At 51.2% G+C, this 27371-nt stretch overlaps 1 protein-coding gene across 1 annotated transcript; it reads left to right on the forward strand.

Moving 5' to 3' along the window:
- The first annotated feature begins 705 nt into the window (after positions 1-705).
- On the forward strand, positions 706-27371 carry RPH3AL (rabphilin 3A like (without C2 domains)). The gene is made up of 8 exons (XM_053961395.1): positions 706-782; positions 1909-2052; positions 3625-3754; positions 7043-7129; positions 14571-14739; positions 20745-20858; positions 21202-21384; positions 27247-27371. Exons 1-8 carry the CDS (start codon positions 706-708, stop codon positions 27279-27281), a joined length of 939 nt encoding a protein of 312 aa, XP_053817370.1. The 3' UTR covers positions 27282-27371.

The raw sequence follows: 27371 nt of genomic DNA on the forward strand, positions 1-27371 counted from the left end.
CTGCAGAGTCTCTTCGGGGGATGTTTCTCCCGTGAGCATCTGGGAGTTGGTTCTTGCTGCCTTTCCTGATCAGTTCAGTGGAATTTTCACTGAACATTGGTGTGACCATGCCAGGGACAGCAGCCACAGCAGGAGATCTGCTGCAAGAGGTGCTGTCTTAAGCATCAGAGAATGCAAACAAGCTGCTGTTGTAGGCTGGAGTTATAAATATCAGGCTATTATGGAGGCAGTTTTAATGAAGGAAATGACTTACCACTATTCATGCTGATTGTTGCGTGGGTTTTTGTTTGTTACCCCATTAAGAGGTTAAAAAAAAAGGCAACTGTAGCTTCTTTGTGTCCTTTGGAGTGGCTTTCTCTGTCAGAACTGCAGCGTTGGGGCTCTGGAGGTGGGGAGGCAGGGATTATTTTTACAGACAGCGCTTTTCTCTAGTTTGAAATGAAAAATCAGGGCTGACAAAGAGTGTCTGGCTTTTTTTTTTTTTTTTTTTTCAGTGTATACCATAAAATCTAAACTTCCAGCCTTGCCTTCAAGGTATCTGAAAGTATTTATTAGCTTTTATTTTATGAGGGTGATGGTGTGTTTTTATCACTGTCTGTGGGTGAGAGTCTGGCTGCTCCCACGGTGTGTGGTGCTGGCAGGTCACCTCTGTTTGCTTCTTCCAGGTGTGACTCCTGCCACCCCACCCCTCCCCAGGCTGGGGCCATGGCTGACATGATTTTTGGCAGTGGGACGGGCCCCTGGGTTTGCCCCAACGACCGGCAGCTGGCCCTGAGAGCCAAGTGAGTCCTCCCCACCCTCCTCCTCCTCCTCCCCTTCCACCCTCAGCTCTGCCCTGACAGCTTTCCTGCTGTCTCTGGGCTCATCCTGCACCCCTGGGAGTCCATCCCACAGTCCTCCCCTGGGAGAAAGGAAGGGATGGAGGCAGCCCCAGATCTCTGCAGCACCCTAAATACAACTGATGGCATCCCCCAGCTGCCAGCACCCTTTTGTTTTAGGAACTTGTCATTAGTTCTCTGAAGTTAAAATTACTGCATAACCTAAAGACTAAAAGGATGGGGATGAGTCAAGCAGTGGAAGTGCATTTTTCTTGGATGTTTTCACTCCCTGGCAGCTGGGACCGTGCCACCTCTGCTCTTGCCTGAACCCTTGGGCTCAGCTGCTGCTGCAGAGTGTTAGAAAATAGGGGAACACCTCGTGTTTTGAGGGGGCTGCCTGGCTGGGCACCTCACTGCCAGCTCCCCTGCCTGCAGAAAGCCTCAGCAAGACAGTGCTGCCCAAGGGTGCATCCTCCTCGCAGCCACAAGTTTATCCAGTGACCTCCAAACCCCTCCTGAATGGTAATTAATTAATTGAGCTGTGAAAGCTCCTGCCTGTTGCCAAGTGAGCCAAGGAGAAACGTCAGCTGCTGCATGTGAGGCACAGGGGCTTTGCTGAAGTCCTCGTGTGAACCTGGGCCAGGCCAAGGGAGGAGGATGTTGCCAAATTTGTGTTTCTAGGCATGCCCAGCCATTTGTGTGTTTGAACTGAGGGCATTAGGGACGTGGGGTCTCGGAGGGAGGAGGGTGCAGGTGATCCCTGTGTTTGGGAGTTTGCTCTTGGCGTTTGTGGTGCCTGGCAAATCCATCTCTGCGAGGGGACGCCCAGGAGAGGCAGCCCCGGGGTGCTGCTGCTGGGGCTTGCAGTGGTCAAACACAAACAGGAGCAGAAAGGGAGGGCAGGGAGAGGCAGCACAGCACTCAGTGCTGCTGGGAGGGGGTGGTGTGGAAGTGTGGTCAGTGAGAGGAGCCTCCTGCTTCGGGCTTTAGCATGGAACAGGCTTCCCTGACGGGAGGCTGCCGTGGGTCTGCGTGCCTGGGCTGTGCTTTCCCTCCCCAGCCGAGTCCTGCCCTCCACCCCCTCCCACAGGCTCCAGACGGGCTGGTCAGTGCACACATTCCAGACTGAGAAGCAGAGGAAGATGCAGGCTCTGAGCCCCAAGGAGCTTGAGGTCATCCTGGGAGTCATCCGCAAGGCAGAGCAGTTGGACGCGGTGGAGCAGCAGCGCATCGGGTACGGCCGCGTCCCTCGCCCCCTTCCCTCCCCAGCAAAGGTCAGCACAGGCAGGAGTGGCTCTCCCAGCTGCCTGAGCTCAGCCTCCATCACTCAGAGCATCCCTTAGGTCAGTGATTTTCCCCCTCCCGTGCTGCTTGTTTGGAGGTGATGACCGCTGGGGAGGATGTCGCGTTTTCCTTCTCGCTGAAACCTTTCCGTGCTTTCTTTGAGCCTTGGGGGTTGCTGAGGCTGCCCTGACACAGTCCCTGGAAAATGCAGGTGGTGCTGAGGCTGGGAAGGTGCTGGGCTGTGCCCAGGGCATGGATGGCTCAGGATCACTGCTGGCAGTGCAAGCAGGTTCTCCCTTGTCCGCACCAGGCCCCTGGGATTTTGCCCGGAGCAGAGAATGAGTTTATGTTCTAGCTGGCTGAGCCCTCTGGATGAGGTTTGCTAGCTTGAATTATTTAATTTACAGGCATCCTTTTGCTGCTGCAGGTTCCCATTTGCTCTCAGTCCTGCTGGAGGTCTGGCCCGAGCTCTGTCTGTGATCAGCCTACACCGACTGCCTTTAGGGCCAGGGAGCTGGGCAGCCCTGCAGCATTTCCCAGCAGTGTTTGTGTTCCTGAGACAGGAAACCCCAGGCACTCCCAGCCCGTGTCCAGCAGGCCCAGATTCCTGCTTCTCTGCTTCCCTGTGCAGAGCTCGTTAGCCAGGGCTAACGAGAAGTGACAGCGATGTTTGTGTGATAAATGGGAGACCCCAGCAGCAGCCAGTGACCCTGAGGGCCTGACTGTTCACGTGTGGCTGCTGCTGGAGCTGCAGCAAGTGCTACCCTTGCAGCTCCTGTGGAGAGGCATTCTCTGAAATGCCTTTTGTTAACTCCCAGGAGTTCTTTTGTGCCGGAGTCCAAGTCGAGGATCATAAATCCACTAATGATGGCTCTCTCTGGCTGTGCAGCCTGACCTCCCCACCACGGGCAGCACCTCCTTCAAACAGCCCTTGCCTTGCTCTCCAACGGGCCCTGGTGCACGGGGCATTAACACTAATGAGAGTGGGATTCATGGATGGCAGGATCCCTCCCTCCTGCTGCTGGTGCTGATAAATGGCCTGGCTGCTGCTGTCCCCCTGTGCAGATGGAGGCCTGAAGGTTGCCAAGCAGTGATCTCATGGCAGAGCAACCTTGCTCTGCGTGCTCTCCACACCCTGCATCCTAATTGCCTGTCCCGCCTTCCTCCCCTCTCCCGGCCCTGCTGTTGCAGACATTGTGTGTGCATGTGTGCTTCCAGGCTTCCAAACGGGCTGTGGAATGGAGCAGGGAGCAGTCACTGCCATTCCTGTGCCACAGCCAGGCTCATTTTGGTCTGATGGCTTCAGTCACTTTGGTCTTTGGCCTTCAGCCTGGCCTTCCTGCTTCTAATGGGACGTGGGCAAGTCAGTGCCTGCCCTGCTGCTTTCAGGGAGAGGGGAAATGGAGAGGGCTTGGCAGGTTTAGCTCCTCTGCCCTTTCCCAGTGCTTTCTGACTTGCCCTGCTCTGAGCACTTAAAGCTTTTCCTGCAGCGCTGTGACCTCTGCTCTGCCTCTGCCCGCAGGCGCCTGGTGGAGAGGCTGGAGAACATGAGGAAGAACGCCATGGGGAACGGCCTCTCGCAGTGCCTGCTCTGTGGGGAGATGCTGGGGCTGCTGGGCAGCTCCTCTGTCTTCTGCCAGGACTGCAAAAAGGTGGGTTTGGTCACACGTGGCTGTTCCTGGCAGCAGAACTCTCTAGGAAATGCCACCAGGCCCTTGGAAGCTGGAGAGCTCTGCAGGGTTATTTTATTCTCCTTGGTGCTCTCAGACCATTGAGTTTGCTGTTGCAGCCTGGTGATAACAAGAGATTCCTCAGGATCCCAAAGTGCCTGAGCTGCCCTCAGTGCTGGCATGGGCTGTGCCAGCCCCCTCTGCACCTCCCAGCTGGGGTTTTGGGGTTTGCAGCGTGGGACAAGGGGCAGGAATGTGCAGCCATCAGGGACAGCTCACACCAGAGTCTGTGAGCTTTGCTGGCACTCACTGCAAGCTCTGCCCTGAGACCTTCCAAGAGGACTCAAGTCTGTCCTCAAGCTCCAAAGCAGTGCAAGTTTTCCAGCCCTGAGCCTCAGGGGCTGCCTGTGTTGTGTGTGTTGTTGCTCTGCCAGCACCCCAGGGATGATTCCTGCTGCTCTTGGCTCCACTGCTGAGGGGTTAATCTGTATTGCTGTGGAGATTATGATCTCCAAGGCAACCACCTCATCCTGCCTCTGCTGGGAGGCTGGTTTTCCTGCTCTTGAAGCCCAACTTCCCTGGGGACTCACCTCTGGGAGTTCCTTCATGCCAGCCTGTCGAGGTGAGGGCACCTGCTGGGTGCTGGAGTGTTTCTGACTGGGTGAAACCTGCTGCTTTACCATGGACTGGTGGTTGGACCACGGGGAACAACCTTCTGTGGCACTGCTGGCTTTTGTGGGACAGAGCTGTCGTGCAGAGCTCTGCTGCAGAGCCGGTTCCTCCACTGGAACTCGCAGAAATCGCCGGGATTGTGCACAAGATTCCTTCTAAGGCAGTGCCCGGGAAAGGAAACAGAAATCTTGGAGCCCCTGGGTCCTAAACCACGGGGAAAGCAGCTTTTAGGGAAGGGGTGTGGAAGGCAGCAGCAGTGAGGAGTGAAAGGTCAGGGAGCAGCTCTGGGAGCAGCGTGGTCTCTGTGCACTGTGGAGGATAAAGGGTCGGTGACAGGCAGGAGATTCTTGGCTCTTTCCTGTATTTCAGGCATGTGGAATAACAGGATGTGCTCTATTCCTGCCTTCTTCCCGTGGCAGTTCTGCTCTCACCTTGTCAGGAGCCAGCCAAGTCATGTTGCCACAGGTCTTTTTAAAAATTTCCTGTGAACCCTGAGCACTACTGGGGAGGCAGAAGCTGCTTCAGACACTTCCCAGCCCCTGTCCCTCAGCTCATGGGACAGTGTGAGTCTGAGGCTCTGGGAGGGCTGTGACCAGCAAACCCCAGGGAAAAGCTGGATTTTATTTATTTATTTATTTGTTTGTTTGTTTAATTCCCTTTTTGTCTGGATTCTGTTGGGCTGTTCAGCAGCATTCACATCCAGGTTGATTTAAGTGAGATCCTGCTTTTCCAGGGTGCATTTTGCAGCTGCTTTCAGACTGGCTGCACTTTTCAGCTCTGTGCTAGCCCAAGGCAATTCTGCCTGGGTGCTCTGGGCTTCTCCCCTTTTGCTTTTTAATGTTGTGGAGTGAACTCAGGGAACAGCCAACCCTTCAGCAGAGCACAGAGTGAACTGCTTGTTCCCTCTTGTCCAGGGATATCCATCACTCATGGAGTGCTGTGTGCAATAAGCAATTTGTCAGGGAATTATGGATTTTTAAAGTTCATATTTTTCTGGCAGGCGCTGCTCTGGTACCGTGTCATTGCAGCACGTTTAATTCAAAAACAGGAATTGGAATGATGCACCTGAAACACAGCAAAGAATTTACCTTCAGCAAGTCCCTCCTGCTGAACAGAGGTTCTGCACTTCTGATGGATCTTCTAAGTGCCATTCCTGCTTTGGCAAAAATGCTTTTAATATTAGTTTTTATTCTCTGGGAAACCAAGGCATTGTGGCAAGACAAAGGTGTGTGCAAAGATGTGTTAACAGTAGCAGGAGTGAGACAAAGCCCAAGATGCTTTACCATGCAGAGGGGATTGATATCATGTGTAAAAGGTGAAGGATGAGTGGGAGAGGGAAGTGCTTTGTCTTGTGTTTAATGAGAAATGGGGCTGCATTTAGTGCCCTTGATTTTTATGTCTTCTTCCGAGGGGTTGTGAGTGATGCTCAATTTCCCAGCTGCTCTGCAGGGAAGGGGAGGAGGAAAACATCGTTTTAGTGTTGGGATTTTTCAGAACTCGTGGCTGGGAGTAAAATCGGTTGGGAATTTCCACTAGAGGGAGCGTTTGAATGTGCTATCCGCGCGGGGATTGGGGTTTTGGAGGGTTTTTCAGGCTGAGCTGCTCCCTCGGGTTTTGGGTTGGGGGAGGGAGAGTTTGGGCTCTTTTAGGTGGTGTCTGTAACCAAATGTGCCAGTCCCCCTTGGCTTGGGGAGCACCGTGCTGAGGGTTGATGCACCAGGCTCAACAGGTTGTTCATTATTTCTCTGGGAGGATGAGGATGAGGGCAGGAATAGTGGGATGGGGGAAATGAGACCTTCATCCCTGGACACAGGAGCAGCCTGGTGTGGGGGATGTGTAAATCTGGGGACATCCAACCCTCATGTATATCTCAGCAAGCTTTTGCTCTCCTCTTGTGAGTGGCTTTTCCTCTGTGAGGATCAAAGGATTCATCCCATTTCTCATTCAAGCTGCACTGCCAGGGCTGATAGGCATCAGCTTCATTATGGGTTTTTTATATTATTTATTATTGGGTGATTCAGGTTGGCAATGGCTTGGAATGCCAGCAGAGACAGCAAAAAGGGCTGTGCAGAACCATCAGACATTCAGGAAATGTGTGTAACCATTGGCCATTCCCACTTGCTAAACAGCCCCAGATCAAGGAGAGTGTGCTGAGATGGAGGGGGAAACGTGGGATTTAACACTGTGTGTGAGAGGAGGAAGGAGAACATTCCCAGTCTTGCACAAGGTTACAGCTGCTTTCCACGCCACAGAGCCAGGGGTTAGGATTTAGGGGAATAAAAAAGCCACTCTGGAAATACACCTGTGGGTGATGGGGTTTGATTTGCCCTGACCAGCTCTCTCCTCCCCCTGGAGTCAAGGACTGTGCTGTGGATTTGCCTTGGTCTCGTGTCCCTATAGCCCTGAAGCATCTTCCTGCAGCCAGTGGCTCTCCAGGAAAAACAGGGAATTTGTGCCATGGTTTAGGTTTTTAAGGAAAGCAAAACAGAGCTGTTGCTTCTCAACCTCCTCTCCCCCAGGGGCTGTGGGGAGCTGCTAACACCACCTCTGTTTTTTGTTTGTTTGTTTTCTTTCTTTTTTTCTCTCTCCTTGTTTCAGAAAGTTTGCACCAAGTGTGGGATAGAAACTGTTGGAGCCCAGAAACGTCCTCTGTGGTTGTGCAAGATCTGCAGTGAGCAGAGAGAGGTAAAACACAGCTGTGGGGAGCTGGGGCTCAGCAGCATCCACCTGCCCACCCCAAATCTGTGCACAGCATCTGCGGGCTCTTCCCTGGGCCTTGGAAGGCAGAAAATGGGATTTGGGAGGCTTGGCTGGAGGCCAGGCAGGCTCAAACACACACAGTGGTGACAACTTTGTTTTATGAGGGGGTGAAGGGGAAAAACCACTCTTGGAGCCTGGCTTTGTGGGATTTTTCTAGCTCTGGCCATAAAGAGATTGTTCCCTTACACCCTTTCCCACCTCACTCTGTGGCAAATAAACAAAGTATTTTTTTTAAATACAGTTTGAAAGATGTAGAGCATAACTGCAATATTTGTCCCACTAAAAATAACTAGAATTGCAGCCTTTAAATCTGTTTTCCTCCCTGCCTGCAAAATCCCATAACTTGCCAGTGTGTGAGACTTCTAATGCAGGTCTCTAAATTTTTATATCCTTCATCCTTGACTTTACACTGCAAAAAAAAAAAAAAAAAAAGTAATGGGCTGCCTCAATTCTTGTCTGCCAGCCAGCATCCACCAACATTAGGGCTCTCTGCTCTGTGCTGAAGTGAAGTCTGTGAATTTGTTCTGTGATTACAGATGGATTTTCACTTGTTCCCATCAATTTATTTTGGGATTTGGCTTGTGGTCCTTGAGCATCAATCCAGTCCAGCTATTTCTGACCAAGCTGCACCCAACTGTGTAACCTGGGTGCTCTGCTAAATCAATTTTTGAAGTGTGGTGAGAGTGTTTGTGCAGGTGTTGGAGGTGCTGAATTATTATTTTCTTTTAATTAGTTGTGGAAGCTTTGCATTGCTTTGGTTTTACATTGGAGGGATTTTTTTTTTTTTTTTGTGTGTGTGTGTGGGAGCACCCACAAAGTCCACGTTCAGGTAAAATGAGGGATACGTGGATGCTGATAATTGAAATTATCAGCAGCAGTGTGGGTAGGGCAGGAAGAGAGCATTCCAGCTCCTTGGATTTTGATAACAATTTGATGCACTGAATCATCTAGGTGTTTTGAATTCCAGATAGAGATCCCAAAATAGAGAGCGAGGCAGGTGCAGGTATTCTCTGTGCTCTGCGGGGAAACACAGGGACTCAAATCTGCTTTATTTCTTTTATTCTGTTGGTTTTTTTCTCAATCTCTCTGTACCACTGTGGGTTTTTTCCTATTTCTTAAAAAAATAATGAGTAACCTGGTCAGTGGACAGAGAATATTGATGTGTCCAGCAGGTGTTTTGTGTGGCCAGAGGGTGAGGGTATGATAACCTTGAGCACTCACTCTGTGAGCCCTGAGATACAGCCAAAGTGCATCCCTGATGCAAATGGATGGACCTTTCCTTCTTAGACGAAATCATAGCCTCAACTTGCCTCTCAACACTTAGCTTCTGCTTTATTTTTCAATTCCCTTAAAGGTGGGTTCTGTCTCCTTTCTTATTTATGCTGCTGCCCTGAGCAGGGGAAGGTTGGGAGGGTCACAGTGGGGCACACAGACATCAAATCATCCATCCCCTCTGCCTTCCTACATGCCCTGCCTTTATTTTGGGGGTTTGGGAGGTGAGAATTAGAGAAACTTTGGGCAAGGAAGTTGAGGCAAATCAGAACAAATGTGGCCCAGCAGGATCTGAGGCTGGTGGGGTTGGGCATTCCATGCACCAGCTAACAGCTGCAGCCTGTGGCATTGTCCACACTTCTTCATCCCTTCATTTCCCATGTCATTATTTATCCCTGCAGGCTGGAATTGAGCCAGCAGAAGTTTAATGACACGTTAGGATTGAGGTTAGGGTTAGGGCCCCCCTTTTTGCTGTGTGGACAGCATCAGTGCTGGCTTTGGTTGTGGTTAAATCATCACCCTGCTGGGTCAAAACCAGCACCAGAGCAACAAGCTGTGGCTCACATCAGTTCTCCAGTCAGAGCCCAGTGCTTGGTGCCTACAGATCCCTCTGGGAATCCTGGCCTCAGCCTCTCTGCTGCTCTCTGTTTCCTTGAGAAGCTCCTCTGTGCTGCATAGCGATGAGGAGCCAGCTGCCCTGACACAGTCTTATTTCTGGAGAGTGGAGGCGATGGCTGGGCTCTGCCTGCTGTTTCCTGGGATTCTGACTGCATCCAGGCATCCCAAACAGAGCAGCAAGGGATGGGCAGGGTGAGGGGCTCTGTCTGCTGGGTTCTGGCAGAGCTTGGATGCTCCATCCCCCAGGACCCACAGGCACCCCCACCACACCAACAGTGCATCCTGGAGTAAACCCAACCTCGCCTGCATCCCTCCAGAGGCATTTGTCCCAGCTGTTTGCAGAGGGAGCTGTGGAAAACCCTTTGTTTTTCCAGGATTCTGTGGGTGTTTCCCTTTGCAGTGTCTTTGGCTGCTGTGGATTGTGGTTTAGTGCTCCTGCAAGCAAGGGCAGAAGCAAATTCAGCCACGCTCACGTTCACTTCCGAGGGCAGGAATCTCCCTTCCTCCTTCCCTCCTCCCTGTGCCTTTCTTTGATCTTGCTTCAGCTTTCTGCAGTCAGAGTGTGGAGGGCAGAGCCCCTGGGTCCGTCCTGCTCCTGCAGCATCCCCTGGGAGCTCGGGGGTGCTGGTCCCTGGCTGCAGGCAGCACTGGCTGTGGGTTTGCAGTGGAACTCCCTGGCAGTGAGATCCTAGGGCAGAAAGGGAGCGGCTCCTGCGGTGCAGAGGGCTGCTTGCAGCAGAACTTGCCTGGCAGCAGTGCTGCTGGGTGAATCCACAGCTGGAAGGATCCCCTGCTGCCAGGCCTCTGGCACAGCAGCACTGCCCATCCTGAATTAGCTGTGCCTGGCCGAAATCTGCCTGTCACCTCCTGGCCTGAAGGGGAAAAGGGACCTGCTGGGTTTTGTCAAATCCCTTCCCAGCCCTTTAACTCTCTGCACAGCCTTATTTTGACTGGTAGCACCTGATTCTGCAGAGCACCTTCCTGAATTACCCCTTATACATATATTTTTACATATATATCCATAATTAGCAATGCTATCATTGTAATTAAAATCCTCTTGGAAGCATTTGTGCACATTTACATTTGAATTGACACATCCAGAATTGTAGGGATAATGAAAGCACTTTCGGTGGGGAGGGGGGAGAGAGAGCTTTTTTTCCTTAAACACCCTCGAATATGAAAGAGAGTGTCAGCTACCCAGGACCTGTTAAAAGTTTTAATTTGCCCTCTCTGCTTCACTTTCCTTTTCATTGCCTCTCCTTCACTCCACAGCATTTTCCAGGCTGGCTGCATTTCTCAGTTTATCACAATAAACCACGCAAAGATTTTTGCGCTGGAGGAGAGCGGAGTCATCTCCTCCCCTTTTGCCCCCGGGGCTTCCCTTTTCAAATATCCACTCCTACCACTTGGAACGCTGTAAAGCAACATAGCTTGGGGTCATTCCTGCCTGGCATGACGATTTCCTGGCAAAACACCCCACGAATGGAGAGGGGGTGTCTATTTTGGGTGACTCTGGTTTGAATAGGAGCGATGTGCACCTGTTTGCAATTGAAAGAACTCATCAGTAGCCTCTGCCATATTATTTTGGGGGTGGCAGCGAGTAGTTAGACTCGAAATAGTGTCCTCTAGAATAGAGCCACGGGTGGGGGAAAAAAAAAAGAGGCCTGATTGAAAGGGGGATGATAAATGGTTGAAGGCTGGCAGGCACTGCAGCTTGAGAAACGGCGGGGTCAGGGGGGGCGATGGATTTTGCTATTCCAGAAACAAAGCTCGGAATGGAAATTTCACTGCCTTTTAATTTCCTTCATCCTTGAGTGCCGAATGTGGGAGTCGACCACAGATTGCTGTAAATAATGTAATTGGAAATCTCTGTGTTGTGGAAAAGCAGATGAATGCAAATAACGAGGCTGAGGAGCGCTGGCTCTGTCCCCGCTGCCAGCGGTGCTTGCAGCGCGCCAGGGCCGCGCTGGAGAGCTGGGACACAGCGGCTGTGTGGGAATGTGCTGCAGGCAGGGCATGCCAGCAAGGTCCTCCCAGGGTGCAGGTGCCTTTTTCTTCGTGTAGCCCACAGGAAGCTGCTTCCCCACCTTTTGGTATTGCTGGCGTCAGCATGGGAGGATAAAGGTGGTGGTTTTCCTCTCACCAAGCCCAGGTTGCTGTGAAGGGAAGGGGCTGCGGGATGGGAGCGCTGCGTGGCACGAGCAGGAGGTGGCAGAGCAAAGTGTGGCTTCGCAGCGAAGATCTTTCCTAAGCATCTCAGTTTAGGGGATGTGGTTTGGTGAGGAGGACTCTGGGGAGGCTGCAAGCGCTTGTTATGATTCCCTCAGCTGTGATCCACCTCTCTATCAGCAAGTCCTAATGTTTTCCCTGTTCAGGAGCTTGTTTTAGCACTTGTATGCTCAGAGCAGCAACATGAGTCTCACCAGGGCCCAGTGATTCTCTGCTAGGTCCCATTTCCAGGCTGCACTTGGAAATGCTCGATAAAATCCCCATCTGCTGCTGCGTGTGTCACTCCATGGCCGCAGTGATGGCTTGACGCAGCTTTAAGGGGAATATTATCAGGGTTATAAAAGGCATTTATCTGTCATGGCCACGGCTGTCCCTCTCCCTGGTGACATTCCAGCTCCACCCAAACTCAGGCTGCTGTGGGGAACAAATTTCACCTTAATGTGAACTGGTGGGAGCGACATCCTCCCTTCCTTGGCAAGAGTAAACTCCTGCTGATAAATAAGAATATTATTCTGAAGGCTCTGTTACAGATGTATTAATTTAAAATCAAGCAAGGACTTTGCTGTCAGGCCACTCTGGCCATCAATCAAATGCCATCAATAGCAATCAGCAATGTTGACCACGGATCAAAACATGGAGTTTTGATCCAAGGATGCTCAAACTGCCTCATGTGCAGAGCAGGATGTGATCCCTGGTCCCTTGGGATGGGTTGTGCTGCAGACCTGGAGGGGCAGAGGGGCTGAATCCATCCAGGGGAGAGCATCTTGCTGCAGTTATTTTAGAGCTGATTTCAAAACAATTTCACTGCTGCCATAATAGGACCAAACTCTATTAGAAGCACTAATTTAAAGGGAATATGTATGCAGAGAATCAATTTTATAGTAGTATTACCACATCAGAGCTGGGTGTGTTATGTCATTAACTCTTTCTGTAACGACTTGCTTTGGGGTAGTGAGAAACCTGGGGGTGACCAGCCTTTGTTCCAGCCAGCCGTGCTGTGTCTGATTGGTTTTATGGTGTGTCTAAATTGGAGCTCGCCTGAAGATAATAGGTCTCTCCCGTGCTTCAAATTAAATTACAGATGTTGCAAGGTCTGTTCAGGGAGTGACTGCACCACAGGGCTGTTTCCTCCCCAGCAGTTCATCCAGGGAAGGTGTGTGTGCACCAGATCCCCAGCGTGTGTCAGGGATGGACAATGTCTGTCCCACGCTTCAAAATCTGTTGCGTTTCCCGATTCTCAGCGAGCAGAGCCTGTTCCTGCAGGGTCCCTGTGCTGCTCTGCCCTGTGCTGTTTGACACGCTGCACCAACTGCTGTGAGTCCCCACGTGCCAGCAGAAGGGACAGAAGGAGCTGTGTCAGCCTGTGCCTTGCCTGCCTGGGTCACTTTGGCTGTTGGCACAGAGGAGAAGGAGCTGCTGAGGTGTCCTGCTTGCCAAACCCCCTCTGCAGAAGAACAACTTGCAGTCTTGGGGACATTGGCTTCCCAGCTTTTTGCCTGGATGGCAGACTCACCCTCCTGCTGGCTGGTTACCCAGCAGGAGAATGTTGGTGGAGCTGCAGGATGCTCTCACCTGCTGGTTTGCAGACCCTGCTGTGATGCACGAGCCTCCCCCTTGCACATGTGCTGGGTCACAGCAGTGCTCTGCTTTCTTCTGCTGGGTGGATTTTTTTAAAAAAACACATGACCAGCTCCCCCTCTGCATTCAGATCACCTGCTTCAAGACCATAAACACAGAGATTTGAGCTCTCTTGGTGGCTCTGGGAACCAGGCAACCATCAGTGTAGCGGTGCTGCTGCTGTCCTGCTTTTTGAATGTCATATTTTGTCACTACAGGTGTCCTCCTGAATGTCAGGTTTTGTCACTGCCCTCTGCTTTCATTAAGCTCTAAAGGCAAATTGCAAATGTACTGCTGCAATTAGGGATAGCTGCATTTGCACCCACTGCCATCATGATGAAACTGTGTGTAAAATGCTTTGGGAACTTGGGGTGGGAACACTGCTGATCTCTTTCACTCTGAGCAGAAGTGCAAGAAGTAAAAAATGATATTTTTACTATGTTAACTTATTTTTGCCCTGGCTGTGTCATTAGCTCATTATCAGGCTGCTGGAAGGCACACAAGAATTAGAATTTGTAAGAGGCCATTTCTCCTTGTCTGAGCTGCCACCCTTCTCCCTTCCCCTGGCTTACAGCAGGCTTTATATTAAATATACTTAATAGAGTGCCTTCTTCATAAGCTGCATTAAAGCTAAATTGGAGAGGAGAGGCTGTTCTTACAGCAGATATTACAGTTTAGTGCTCGAGGTCCATTTCCTGCTGCAGGTTCAGGTTATTTGAGTGTTGTTCTTGTTCTGGGGTTTTCAAGCTCCTTACACGACCTGGCTTGGCCTGAATTGCTGTGTGGGATGAACACTGGGGTTGTGCTGTAGGTCCAGCACGAGGCAGCACTTCTGCCATCACCTTCTGCTCCTCCTTCCATCTGTACCTGCTGCTTCCTCACAGCTGGGATTTTTCAGCTGTGGAAGGAGGACAGAGATTAATCTGGGCTGACAAGGACTGGGCAGGAATTTGGGATCAGAGCTGGGCCGAGCTTGGTGGGTATGGGAACCCAGGACATCGCTCTGGCTGCCCTGGCTGCCTCCAGACCCTGGCAGAGGGCTCAGAGACCTTGGCACAAAGTCAAAAACACCTGTGGCTTCCATTTTAGCCAGTGGAAAAAACTGCCAACTTTGTGTGAAGATTTACAGGTCACAAGAGTTTGAGTTAATGCAACACAGGGTGAAAAAGTAGAATTTTGGGGGTTTTTAGAATGGGGCTCAGGAGGCAAGATGGAAGAATTTGGGTGTTGTCTTGTCCTTCTTGTCCCCTACTTTTCACTGTGATGGTGACACTTTTTATTGGTTTAGAGTAGAGACACCCTGTCCAACATAGGTGATGGGTACTGGGAATTAATTGTAAATAAAGCACATGTGGTTCATGGTATAAAATGTAAACACTGCCCCAGAGGGCAGAGAGAACGCCACGATTTGACTTGCTAGACAGAGCTCAGCAGGTCAGAGAAAGAATGTTATAGATGAGAGAAAATAAACAAAGCAAAACCGACACATCTGGACTTGTTTGGCTGCGGGGCTGGGAGGAAAAGACTTTTTACCATCTCGGGGTGATCTTGAGCACAGAACCCCGAGAGGTGGGGAGCTCATTTTGCTGTAAAAACCCAGCTTAAGGTGTCCTGTCTGTGTCTCTGGCAGGTCTGGAAGAGGTCTGGGGCGTGGTTCTACAGAGGGCTGCCCAAGTACATCCCGCCTTTGGAGAGCAGCAGCAAAGCCCTGGAGCTGCAGTGCCAGCCCTGGCAGGGCGAGGCGGCCGTGCCCGGGAGCGTCGGGAGCAGCCGCTCCTTCACCTGGGCCAGGGGAAAAGGTTGGTTGTCCCACCCAGGAAGCAGGTGGGAGAAGGAGCTGCCTTCTCCTGTTGCTTCCCAGCAATCAGGGAAGTTCTCTGTTAGAGGTGTTTCCCACGTGGGTGTTGGGGTTTCGTGGTGTGGTGGCTTTTGGAGGATTCGCTGATGTTTAAGTGCATGATGGTGGCACAGATTAGCCCCAGTCCTCCTGGACTGCCTGTCCTTCAGTCCACCCCTGCTTTCCTGCATTCCTCGCAGCCCTCACCCCGCTGCTTTTCTGGGATGAGCCACGGAACAGAGAGCTGCCTGCAGCCACAGCCTGAGGAGCTGCTCCTGCTGAACCCCAGGGACAACACTGTGCAGCCAAGGCTGACCCAGGGCTGGTCTCATTCCCTCCCTCCTTGCTCCTCACTTCTGCTGCTCTGCTGGGCAGATCCCTCAAGTCACTGTGAGCTGAGTTAGGAATTGCTCTGCCAGCATGTGAGTGCTGCAGAATCAGAGCTGCTGCCAGTCTGCTTTGATTTCCTTTCTCTCTGTGTGGATTAGCAGAACTGTCTGGCCTCTCCCCTTCTGTTTTTTGCTGTTAGATCCCCTCAGTTGGAGAAGACCTCTTGAGTGAACCAGCTGCATGCACTCCTCCACTTAGCAGAAGTGCAGGGGGAAATAACCTTTTAATAAAGAAACCTCAGGAGACTTGGGTTTACAAACCTGCTCTTGAGGGCCCAGCTAAGAAAGCACTCCCAGCCCTACCGTAACTTTTGTAATTAAAGGAAAATTAGATCAACAATAGATGGTTGTGTTTCCCTCCAGGAGATGCTTGGAAGGAGTTATCTTAGCAGAGGGGCTGATTGATGAGGTTGGGTTTTGTTCACATGATAGAGAAAGCATTAAGAGTTGAAGCTGTTGAGCCCAGACCTGGCCTGGTGCTTAGTTCAGCTTTTCAGCTGAGTTCTGTCTTTTGGAGAAGGTTTCCCCATAAATACAGGCAGGAGCAGGGGAGGACAGCAAAGTGACCTTTGGTAAGCTTTGATGTGGGTGGTGAGCTGCCTCTGTCCCTGCTCTCTGATGTTTGTCTGGCTGCTGTTTTATGGGTTGGGTCATATTAATTTATGGCTTTATTTTCTGGTGCTTTCTTTCCCTGTTGCCCTTCTCTGTGAGGCTGCCTGTCCTCTGGCCAGCTTTCAGTGGGCACTGCAGGCTGTAATTCATCTCTGGAGCTGGAAGCTTGTGCATCTTCCCCCTCCTTTTATCTCCTTTGAAGCTGCCAGTGCTGGGACTCCTGCTGTTTGTCATCCCACAGCTCTGCCGTGGGCAGGGCAGCCTCCTTCCCCCGCGGAGATGTGGATCCATGATATTGCCACGGTGAATGTGCAGCTGGAGCAGGGCTGAGCTGGTTCCCCCTGCCTGGCTGATAGCATTTGTCAGCTCACACCTTGTACAGCTCACCCAGACGCGTCCTCGCAGCTCGGAGCACAGCCCCGGAGCTTGTTTGGCAGGATGTTCCTGGGAATGAGCTCTGGCATTTAACACTCCTGCCTCTGACAGGCTGCTCTCCGTGGGCTTTCCATCATCCTGGCCAGCCCCTCTGCTCGTCTCTGATGTGCTGGAGGAGCCAGCCCTGAGCTCTTCAGGGATTCAAGTCAGGTGGGGCCAGCCCAGCCCTGCCACAGCCCCTGGGCACCCTCCATGCCAGGAGCTGCCATTCAGCAGAGATGGGACAAACTTCAGGTGTCCCTTTTTCCCCCTCAGAAGTGAGGGGTCAGTGTCAGAACCTGGGAATTGGCTTCCACAGGCCTCCTTTTTCTTCCTCAAGGAAGAAAAGCCATCCCCACCAGGCAGAAGTTTTATTTTTGCTCAGCCAGTATTTCTCCTGTGCTCGCTGACACTGGGATTTGCTGGTGCCTTCAATTTTTCTGTTATAAACAAGCAGTTGCCATGGGAACCCTGCTATTAATTAAGGCACAAATGCATTGTCAGGAGGAGAATAGCAGCAATATTTCTTTTGCTGGGCAGCAGCTCTGCTCCATGTGCTGGAATGTGGGTGGGATTCTGCACTGGGTCAGGGGGAGGGAGCAAGAGCAGCAGGGCTTTCCTTGTGCAAGGAAAAACGTGGAAAGCAGCTGGGTGGAAAACAGAAGTGTGATCCCTGAGCTGCTGCACTGTTTGGCAGGAGGGCTGCCTGCTGGTCCATGGGGGATTTTCCTGTTCCATCCCTGTTGCCAAGCAATGGGATGTGCCAGAGGCACGGGAGCAGCAGCTGGGCAGGGGGATGCAGTGGCCAAATCCCTGAGGGGTGGAGCAGAGAGGGTCTGCAGGCCCCAACTCGCCAACTTTGCAGTTGCAGCTTGTGCTGGGTGGACAAGGGCTGAATCCAGTCACCTCTTCCTTCCTGGAGGATCCCAGGGCGTGATCTGGCACAGGAGCTGCCCTCAGTGGGACCCTGGGCTGTAACAATCCTCATCTCCTCTCGCTTCCCCACCTGCAGTGACGCCCCCTCCCTGCTCCCCGTGCTTGCCAAAAATCTGGGTGCTGCAGGGCAGCCCTGCTCAGGGGCTGTGCTCACCCCGGGGTTGTGCTGGAGCTGTGATCCCCACGTGCTTTTGCTGGCTTTGCCAAGGGCTGTGTGTGCCAGCCTGGGCCCTGCCCCGCGCTGGCAGCACGAGGGAGCTGGGATGGCTCTTCCCGTGCCAAAAGCACGCGTTTAACAACAGATCCCAGCCCCAGCCAAGTGCTCCTTCCTCCTTGGCCTCAGCACAGCCTCCCCACGTCCTGATTTGCCTCTGGGGATAGGAGCAGCCAGCAGTTGTCCTTCCCCTTTCCCCATGTGCCTCTGGCTTGGGGATTGAGCCACGTGTGGAGGGAGCTGGGCTCTGCCAGCAGCTGCAGGGCTCCAGGCTCTCAGTGAGTGACCCCTTCCCTGTGGAAATATTGCTTTTTTAGCAAGTTTTATCTCGGCAGATTTTATTTTATAAGCTTTTTTTTTTTTTTTTCCAGTCAGCTGGAGATAGGGATAAATCTGTTCCGTCCTCTGAAGGAACAGCTGTCCAACAACTCCTATTGATATATCAGCAGCTGCTGGAACACCAGATTTAATACTTCTGGGCTCTGGGAAGTGCCAGCAGAAGGTTTTGGATGAAGGATTACCTGAAAGGGAGACTTTGGTGCAGGGAGTAAAATGCACTCTTATTGGCAGCAGAGGAAATGAGAGCAGACAGGGCTGGTCCTGTGGTGCCTTTGAGTCATTAATATTTTCTTCTTCTTGTGCTGGTTCTCTCTGAGCTGCTGAATGGCAGCAGGACAGGCAGCTAAAGTCACCTCCACTGATCCACTGGGGCCCTCTCCAAATAAATCCTGGCTCCCAGCATTTTCAGAGGATTCATGGAGGAAGGAGCTGTTCTGAGGAAATGGATTTTATGAATCCAGGAGAGAAAAAAAAAAAAAAAAAGATGATGACCAAGTGGAACAGGACTTCATTTTCTGAGAGAACTGAGCAATAAGGTGGTCAGAATGAGTCTTGCAGCTGAGATTTGGATTATATAGGGGAAGAGCCCCACTCTGGTATGTTTGCATTGTTTTTAACAGTGTTTTTCCAGAACTCCCCACCTCTCCCAGGGAGTTCTGAAGATGTTTTTCCTGAACCCGAAGTTCCCAGGTAGCAATGAAGATTTTTTTTTAGACAAACCTTTGCTTTGAGGGCTCTTAGCCAGCATTGCAGCCCCCCAGCTTGTGAAGGAGCCTTTTTCCCTGCCACAGCCCCTTTCCCTGCAGGGAAAGGCTGTGCAGGGTGTGTGTGAGGAGCTGCCTGCCAGGCCATCTTCAGTAATGCTTTGCAATAACACTGGCTGCCAACTTTAATATCCTCAGAGATGTTAGCATTACTTTAGGTATTCATCCCTCCTTTTTTAAATGAAATACTTTGTGTAGAACAGATCCCTGAATACAGGAGTGCCAGCAGAGGTGCTTGGCAGGAATATTTGACAGCTCCTGCTCAGTGCAAGGGGAAGGATTCCCATGCTCCTGCCCTGGGGAGTGCTGAAGGCTTTGGGCTGACACAGAGGGATGAAGTGACAGCTCTGTGTTGCCCCGTGGTTGTCACCTTGTTCCCCTGCACCCACGTCCCTCTCTGAGCTGGGGCACTGGCTCGTGGGATTGTTCAGTCACAGAGAAAATCACTTCTCATGGCAGTATGAGCTCCTGGAGACGTCCTGGTGGGTCTAAAAAAAATCCTTGGGGCTTCCTCTTTCCACAGGAGAGGCTGCAGGTTGCAGTGTTCCCTTATGGGCCAGTTTGGAATTTTCACCAGGAGTTGTGACCTGCTGTTTGAAGTGGCTGCTGAGCTGGTATCTGCCTGCTCAGACGGAGAAGTGCTGTAGGTGCAATCCCTCAAACAAAAACCAGATTTTTTTTTCTCATTTAACCCCTCCTCCTCAGCCCCACCATTTCTGTTCTGAGATCAAACCATCACAAAAGCCCAGGAATTGGGAAAAACACCGTTTTCATTTTGCCCAGAGCAGCTGGCAGCTGAGTTATCTTTTACACCAGTATAAGCAGGAGAGGTGTTTGCATAATTGCATGGAAAAGTGGAAGGAACCTGCCAGTTTGGGAAGCTGTGTCTGGCAAAATGAGGCTCCTTCAGCTCTTTTGGAAAATATGGAGAGTGGAAAGCAGCAGGAAGAGAGCCAGGATTCAGGGGGAAGAAAAAACACAGAGGGAAAAAAAGCAGTTTTGAAACAGAAGAGTCTCCTTGAGGAAAGGAGTGACTCTTGCCTTTGGAGCTTTGGGGATGTAGGAGTAACAAGAGTTTGCTGATGGGGATGGTTTGATGTGCTCAGGATTTATCTGGTGTTTTCCTCTTAGATCCTGCCACACTTGAAATGCAGCTTGGAGGGAAAGAACCCCTCTCCCCACATTACCCAGGGGTGGAGCAGGTGCAGCCAGGACCCCTCCAGCTGCAGCTGGGCAGGACCCAGCCCTGTAGCATCCCTTAGAGGGTCACTTGGTGTGGGAGGCAGCAAATATCAGGAGCAGGGGGCTTGCTGGGGTGCTGGGATGGTGTTGGAGTCCAGAGCATCCCTTTGGCTGCCTCGAGACCCTGGCAGGGGGCTCAGGGACCTTGGCAACAAGTCAAAAACACCCGTGGCTTCGATTTTAGCCCATGGGAGAGGCTGCCAACCTTGTATGAGGAATTACAAACCAAAATTGATCAAGTAGTGTAATAAGGGAATTGGCACAGAGTGAAAAAGTAGAATTTGGGGTTTTTTTTAGAATGTAGTCCAGGGGTACAGTATGGAGGAATCTGGGCGTGCCCTAGCCTTCTCTTCCTTCTTCTTGTCCTCTGTGTCTCGGTGTGATGGTGACACTTTTCTATTGGTTTAGGGTAGGGACACACTGTCCAACACAGATTTTAGGTATTGGTACAGGAACTGTGAACATGGTACAGGTAATTTTGAGTTTTATAATGTGGGAGACGCCCGGGGCTCGGGACAGACTGCCATAGCTTCTGTACTAGCTGGACCTCAGCAGGTCAGAGAGAAAATCTTTTAGATAAGAAGAAATAAAAAACCTTGAAAACTCAGCTTCATGCATTCCAGACCTTTTTTTTTGGCTGCTGAGCTAGGGAAAAAAGGACTTTCACACTTCCAAAGGACCCTGACAGTATGGGTCAGTGGGAGCAGAGCCCCGTGCTTGGAGCAGCAAGGAGTGGCACAGGAGCACCCCCGTGGTCCCAGTCAGCTTTAGGAGAGAAGCACTGGTGGTGTCTGCACCCTGCAGAGTTATAAATCATCTGCAAGGAGTAAAACCAAGTTATAAATCATCTGCAAGGAGTAAAACCACATCATGCTGGAGGGGAGCAGCTGTGGGGGAGCTGCAGGTGGGGTCTCCTGTGGAGAGGGAGAACGTGAGCAGCGAGTCAGTGTTTGTTCCTGTTTTACTGGGATCCATCTGGCAGCTCTTTGGGAAGTGTTGTGAACATTGTGAATAACTGTCTCTCTCCTCTCCTCCCCCTGATCTTTCTCTCCTGCAGTGGTTTCCAGTGACAGTGAGAGCGACTCGGAGCTCAGTTCCTCCAGCCTGGATGACAAACCTGTCCCCGTGGGATCAAAAAGCTCTCAAGGGAGAAAGCTCCAGGCAGGAATGGGTGAGGAGCTGCAGTTCCTTGTGGCTGGAGGGTGGGAGGTGTAAAGTGCTTCAGTGTTTGGCTCTTGGCTCAGCTGCTCTCCTCCCCTCCTGGCTGTGCCTTTCTCCCCGGCTCTTTCCATGTCCTGCAGCACTCCAGGACCTGGGAGCTGCTCCTGGCACCAGCTCCTCACTCCTGGCTGGAATCACTGGTGTTTCCTGGGAGCAGAGCACAAGAACTGGGGGTGACCCTGCTCCTGAGGGCTCCTGGCTGGAGCTGGGCTGTTCCTGCTCCTGTAGGACCCAGCTCAGTGTCCACAGCCCCTTCCCACTCCCTCAGCAGCATCTCTGTCCTGTCCCTGCAGCACCCACCAGGGGACCCAGCCAGGCCACCGGCGGAGCCCTGGGGACCCCCCAGTCCCCCCCGCTGTGGGGGAGCCACAGCAGCCTGGGCAGTGAGCAGGGGGCCGAGCTCAGCCCCACGGAGAGTGGCCAGAGTGACCAAGCCTTGGACAGGCGCCACAGCGACGCCGTCACCAGCACCCCTGGTAAGCTGCACCCCCTCTCCAGGCACATCCCTGCTTTTTGGGGCTGAATTCCCTGGAAGCACAGCTTTCCCAGAGGCTTTGTGTGCTTTCCCAGATGCACACAAAGCTGTGGCCCTGGGATCACTTTTCCCTGCTTTTTTTTTTTTTTTTTTTTTTTTTTTTTTTACTGGCAGATGCTGTCACATTGTCACACCTTCTTCCCTGAATGCAAAACCTTTTCTGCAACATGAGTAATGGTCTGGGGTGGGAGCTGCCTGCACCCACGGCCAGGAGCACTCAGAGCCTGGGGCTGTGGCCCTGCAGAGCCCTGGAGCTCCTCTCTGTCCTGCAGAGCCAGCAGAACAGATTGAGCTTCTCCCGAAGCAAAGCGAAGTCCAGCAGCTTTATGAGACCGAGTAACATTTTGCCTGAAGTGAGGTTCCTCTTAAAGCCAAGCATGGCTCTACCCAGAACTCTGCAGTGCAGAAGAAAGGCACTTTTTATCCCCCTCAAAAACCTCAGAACAATTAAGTGACTGGGAAAGCAGAGGCTGCTATCACACCTGAAGCAGCTGAAAGAGATGCAAATGTGTTCTCTCTGCAGTTCCCACTAATTTAGTCACTAACCCCTCAAGTTATCATCCAGCCCTGCTCCCTCCCGAGCATTCCTGCCCTCTGAACTGCCTCTCCTGTTCTTCCTGAGCCTGTTTGGTGCTGGGCATATTGAGGCATAAATTGGATTAGAGAGAGCAGGTTCATCCTTGAGTCGTGGTCCCCCTCTCACCCCGTGCCTCCTGCTAGAAACAGGCAGCACAAAATTGTTCCTCTGCTCTTCCCTCCCTCCCCAGCTTCCAGGGACTTGCAATTTTCCTTTAGTTTTTCACCAGGCAAACCAAATAAGTGATTCTTCTGCTCTGTCCTTCCTCCCCCTGGGTTAGAGCCTGCCCTGGGCTGGGTGGTTTGTTTTAAGCTCCCCTTGTGCAGGATTGGGGAGGGTGGATTCCTGCTGCCTGTGGAGAGGAGCTGCAGGCTGTCCTGAGGGATTGGAATGGGCGTTGGTGGACAGCAGGTGACCCTTTGGGTGCTGCCTCTGATGGATGGATGGATGGATGGATGGATGGATGGATGGATGGATGGATGGATGGATGGATCCACTCCTGGACAGTGTGTTTCTCTGCCTGCTCTTTGTGCCAGCTGCTCTGCCTGGCCATGACAGTGCAAACACTATTTCAGAGGCAAAAAAAAAAAGAAAAAAAAGGAAAAAAAACACCTCTTTTTCCTGCTAAAAACTCCATATGCAAAGCTTGGCACAAGGGGTCAAATCTTTCCAGTGGGATCTCCCCGTGTAGATGGGGCAGAGCTGAAGAGACAGGCAGCATGGGCAGATTTTAAAAAAAGGAAAACTGTAGCAATCTCCTGAGCCCAGTTAAAGTTGGCCCTGAGATGTGGAGAGGATCCTGCTCAGGAAAAGGTTAAGCCAGGTTGGCTGCCTAGGGAGTTTCTGTAAAGATCTTTATTATGCCTGGGGTCATTTATTTCTCAGTGTTCCTGCAGAAGGGGCTGGGACAGGGGCTCCGTGGCCTCCCAAATCCAGGCAGGGAGGCAGGAAATCAGCAGTGAGTACTTCAGTGCTGTGGGTGCCTCTCTTTGCCAACAAACAGAGGCTGCTCTTGCTGTTGATGTATTTAAAGAGTGGTGGGTGCTGGATGTCAGGGCTGACAAAACTCTCCCCTGCCTGTGGGACAGCCCCCGAGCTCTGCCCTGCCCCAAAAGCAGAGCAGATCCTTCCTCATTTCAGCTGCTGATCCTCAGCTGCAGAATGGGGCTGTTAAAAGTTGATTTCCTGTGGTTCCTCTGCACCTTTAGAACACCCTGTCAGGAGCAATTTTTGCTCCATATTATCACCTCAGGTGTTGTTCCACCAGTGACTTCCTTTGCACTTCTTTTCTCACCGCTGCTCTACCTCCGCTCTCAAGTGCGACTTTGCAGAGCATCCTGAAATCCCAGGCCACCTCCAGAGCAGGGAAATGGGGAGTGGTGCTGCAAAAGCAGCTGCTCTCACAGTCCTGAGCTCTTTCAGCCTGAAGGCCCAGCCAGCAGCAGGGTTTTGGCCAAGGGAAGACAAGGAGCTGTTCAGGAGAGGTTGGAGGTTTCCAGTGCGCTGCTCCAGCTCCGCCTGGGCTTTGCTGAGGCAGATAATGAAGCCTGGAGTTTGTCATAAAATGACTCATTGTCAGAGCTGCATTGGGATTTAGGCAACCTCAGCCCGTGAGCCAAAGTTTCAGAAGAGTGGTGAGTTGAGAGGCTGCCAATTTTATTATTTTTTAATTTTTCTTTTTTTACCACCTGCTCTCAAAGCCTTTCAAAAGCCCCGTTTTCTGAGGGGCTGCTGTTCCTTCTGCTTCTGAAGCTCCAGTTCCTGGAGGTGCCTGCTCTGACCTGATAGCTTTCAAGAGGAAGGTCACACACTCATTGTCCTGAGCAATGTTTTATCCTGAAGAAAATTAAATTTGCACATATGGAAGAAGCAGAGTTTTCCTTTTCCCTCTTACTTGCTCCCAGCTAGGGCAGGTGACTCACCTTGTTCTGGCTGCACAGCTGATGCTGAGAGATGCCTTAAAAAAGAGCCAAATCCTCACTTGTGTTGATTATGACATTTTTATTAAGGAAAGGGGAATATTAAACAGAATGAAACAATGAAATAATCAATATCTTACAGTGGAGGGAGCCCACGGAGAGCTTTTAATGGAGATAACAAATCCGAGCTTGGGCCTGCTGCAGGGGGTAAATGAAACCAAAGTCATCTCCCCTCAGATCAGCAGCAAGTTCTGCATTGATGGGTGCCAGCTGATGGGGTTCTCAGCATCTTCTGAGGGATTTGTCCCAGAAATGGTGAATCCTGCTGGCTGTTCCACGAGCTGCTGGCTGCTGGGGAATGGGGAACGAGCCTGGCATGGGCTGTGGGGCTGGAGAAAGCTCTGATTCCTGCTGGAATCAGGTCTGAGAGGCAGCCACGAGAGAAACTAATGAGTGAGTGCAAATCACAGCCTCCCCATCTCTGCCTGCTTGCCAATGTGTTGTCTAAATCATTAATACTTAAAGAGTGGTGCAGCAGCTGGCACTTCAACAGAGCCACGTTACACAGGGCTGGGAGCTGAGACGAGGGTGGCACTGCCTGCTGAGGGGTAGGGAATGTTCTGGCTTGCAAGCACGGGGTGAGACCTGCTGGAAAGATCCCCAGATGCCATCAGGTCCGGCCTGAGCCCTTCTCCTGCATCTCCTGGGTGCCTCCTTTCTGCTGGGAGAGGCTGAGCAGAGCTGAGGGAGATGGACAGGGAGTGCTGCTTCCAGCTCTCTTAATTTGGGGAGATTTATGCCCTGTCTTTCAGGAGCTGACTGGATTTAGAAATGAGGTGGTGTCTCTCTGTGGGCTCAGTGCCTCCCTGGCTGGGGTAGGCATCCACTTTTGCTCATAAATATTCAGGCTGTTAATACATGAGCCAGGCAGAGCCATTCAGCATTATTGTCGTGGCACGAAATTCTCTGGGCATCTTTGAAGTTAAAGCATTAAGTTCTATTTTCATTTCCATTCTTCTTCTCAGATGTCTGCTTTGCTCCCTCAGGGAGCATGAGGAGGTAACATTTTGCTTCAGTGGGTCTGACTACTCCATTCCATGTAGGAAGAAAAAAAAAAAATGTCCTAACAGTAATTAGGCTCCAAATGAGGTAGTAATTTCTTTAATTACTTGCTTCATGGCAGTCTTTGGGGAGTTGACTTTTGTTTTCCTGTGCTTGGTGAGAAAGTTGCTTAAATGTTTTCAGACTTATTCCTTGTTTGTGTGGATTTCCAGGGCTGGTTTTGCAGCAGGCTGGAAGAGGTGGGAAATCCCTGCTCCTCCTCCCTCTGCCTGCATTTAGGGCACAGTTTGGGAAGGACAGAGGGATCAGATATGAAGGAAAGACCCTCACCCACGCCCAGCCTCTCCCATCCAAGCCTCTGCTCCCTTCACTGGCTGCCTCATCAAATTTTGGGCACTGCTCTTTATCCCCTTTTGCTCAGAGCTCGCTGGGTTTTCCTGCTGCCAGGGAGGATAAGTTGTCTGTCTTCCCCAAAGTGAAAAAATTGAATTGTGCCTTCATGGCTGAGGAGCTTTGAGCTGTCTCTGCCTCCTCATATCCACGGAGCACCAAGTGGTCCTGCTGTACTTATAAATAAAACATAGCTTTGGGTAGTGGCAGCATTAGGAAATTATTCAAGGTTTGCATTCCAGATACAATGCATTTGTAAATATGAACCTCAGGAGAAGCCTGTGCCCCCTTCCATGTTTGAGGGAATTAAAATATTTTCATCCTCGAGTGGTAGGAGCAAAACATCTTCAGCTCTTTCAAGCCCGCCTTGGAGTTAAGTGAATAAAGGCTCGAGTAACTAAAAAATAAATTACTTTCACTACTCCTGTAATTCTTTCTGAAGTTTTAAATTGAAGGCTTCTTCCTTCAAAATAGAGGGACGACAAAGATTCATTCTCTCGGCTCTTTCACTCAATATATCAGGAGACAAGTCTGCTGCTGAGGATGAAACTCCTATTTTTGTGCCTTCTTTCCCACTGCAGAGGTCTGTGCTTTGGTCTTTGATCACACAGCCTGTCTGGCCTCCTGTCCCCACCTCCTCAGACTCTTCCTCTGCCCTCTGCAATGCATTTACTCCTCACGCTCCCAACCTCCCATTCAGCATTTTGCACAAAGCACCAAGGGCAAGAGCTGGTGTCACCTTTGCAAACAGAGCAGGAAGGAAAGAGCAGGGGAAGTCAGCAAGAAGTGAAAAGCCTGGATTTTGGAGTCTTTGTAAACACAGAGAGGTTCTGTGGTTGTCTTTTAACAGGGATGTCAGGCAGCAGCTGGAGGGGAGGAATTTGCTCTGGGACTCCTTGAACAATTCACACTGAACGCTGTGATTCCCCTGTCCTTTCTCCAGGAGGAGGAGCAGTGTGTCCCAGCAGAGCCTGAGCTTGGCCTGAAGGGATCAGCTCAGGTTTGTTCAGTCAGCAGGAGACCAAATCTGGAGCAGAGCAGATCCTGTGCCCGTCCCCAGCCGTGGGCAAGGGCCACGTCTGTGGCAGGCACATTCTTCTCTCTCTCAGGATGCTTGCATAGAGGAGCACAGAGGAAAGAAAGAGAAAACAATTTCTATTTCTGCTCCTTGTTTTTCCCATGTGGAATGTGTTTGGAGAATTGTTTACCTGGGGTTATTGCTGGATTGGATTCTGGTGAGGATTGTTTGGGGCTGATGGCAAATCCAACCCACCTGGGACTGGACTCTCAGAGAGGATCACGAGTTGTGAGAGTTAGATATGGTAGTTAGAGATGTAGGTTTGTAGTTTTAGTATCTCTTTTAAATAGTATATTAATGTATTATAGCATAGTTATAATAAAAAAATCATTCAGCCTTCTGAGCTGGAGTCACACATCAGCATTTCTGCCCACCTGCATTTACAATACAGGTCCTGCTGTGGCTGCTGTGCATGGCCCAGGCACGTGGAGAGCAGCAAGGCCTCGTGGCAGATCTGCTCTGCCACCCCTCAGAGCTGAGCTTTGGCTTTCTCTCTCCTGGGGAGCACTTCTAGCAGCACAACTCCTCATTTCTCCTCCTTTCCACATTTCCTTCCCCTGGCTTTTCTTCCTTTAATCAAGTCTAATGGGCCCTGACTGCTGGACTAATGATGCATAGATGTTCTCTTTATTATTTTTAGGAAGCTCTTAAAATGGCACTGAGCACACAAAAGCAACGTGAAATAACTTGGTGGAGTCTCTCCCCTTCGCTGCTTTCCAAAGAAATCTTTTACTATTTATTTATTTCTTTAACTTTTATCCTTTATTGATTTTGAAGGCAAACGACGCGTCCACACCAGAACACGGCTCTGACGGGGGTGAAGATGGAGCTGCTTTTTCCTGGATCCAGCACTGCCATTCCTCAAATTCCACTCCAGCCAGGAACTGCTGCCAGTGGGTGAC

Source organism: Vidua chalybeata, chromosome 20 (genome assembly GCF_026979565.1).
Source record: "Vidua chalybeata isolate OUT-0048 chromosome 20, bVidCha1 merged haplotype, whole genome shotgun sequence".
Taxonomy (NCBI): Eukaryota; Metazoa; Chordata; class Aves; order Passeriformes; family Viduidae; genus Vidua; species Vidua chalybeata.

Excerpts from the sequence above, each read along its gene's own strand:
- RPH3AL (XM_053961395.1), top strand. The coding sequence starts at position 706 with ATGGCTGACATGATTTTTGGCAGTGGGACGGGCCCCTGGGTTTGCCCC. Across the intron at positions 783-1,908 it reads CAGCTGGCCCTGAGAGCCAA|GCTCCAGACGGGCTGGTCAG; the intron begins GTGAGTCCTCCC and ends CCCCTCCCACAG. Across the intron at positions 3,755-7,042 it reads TCTGCCAGGACTGCAAAAAG|AAAGTTTGCACCAAGTGTGG; the intron begins GTGGGTTTGGTC and ends TCCTTGTTTCAG.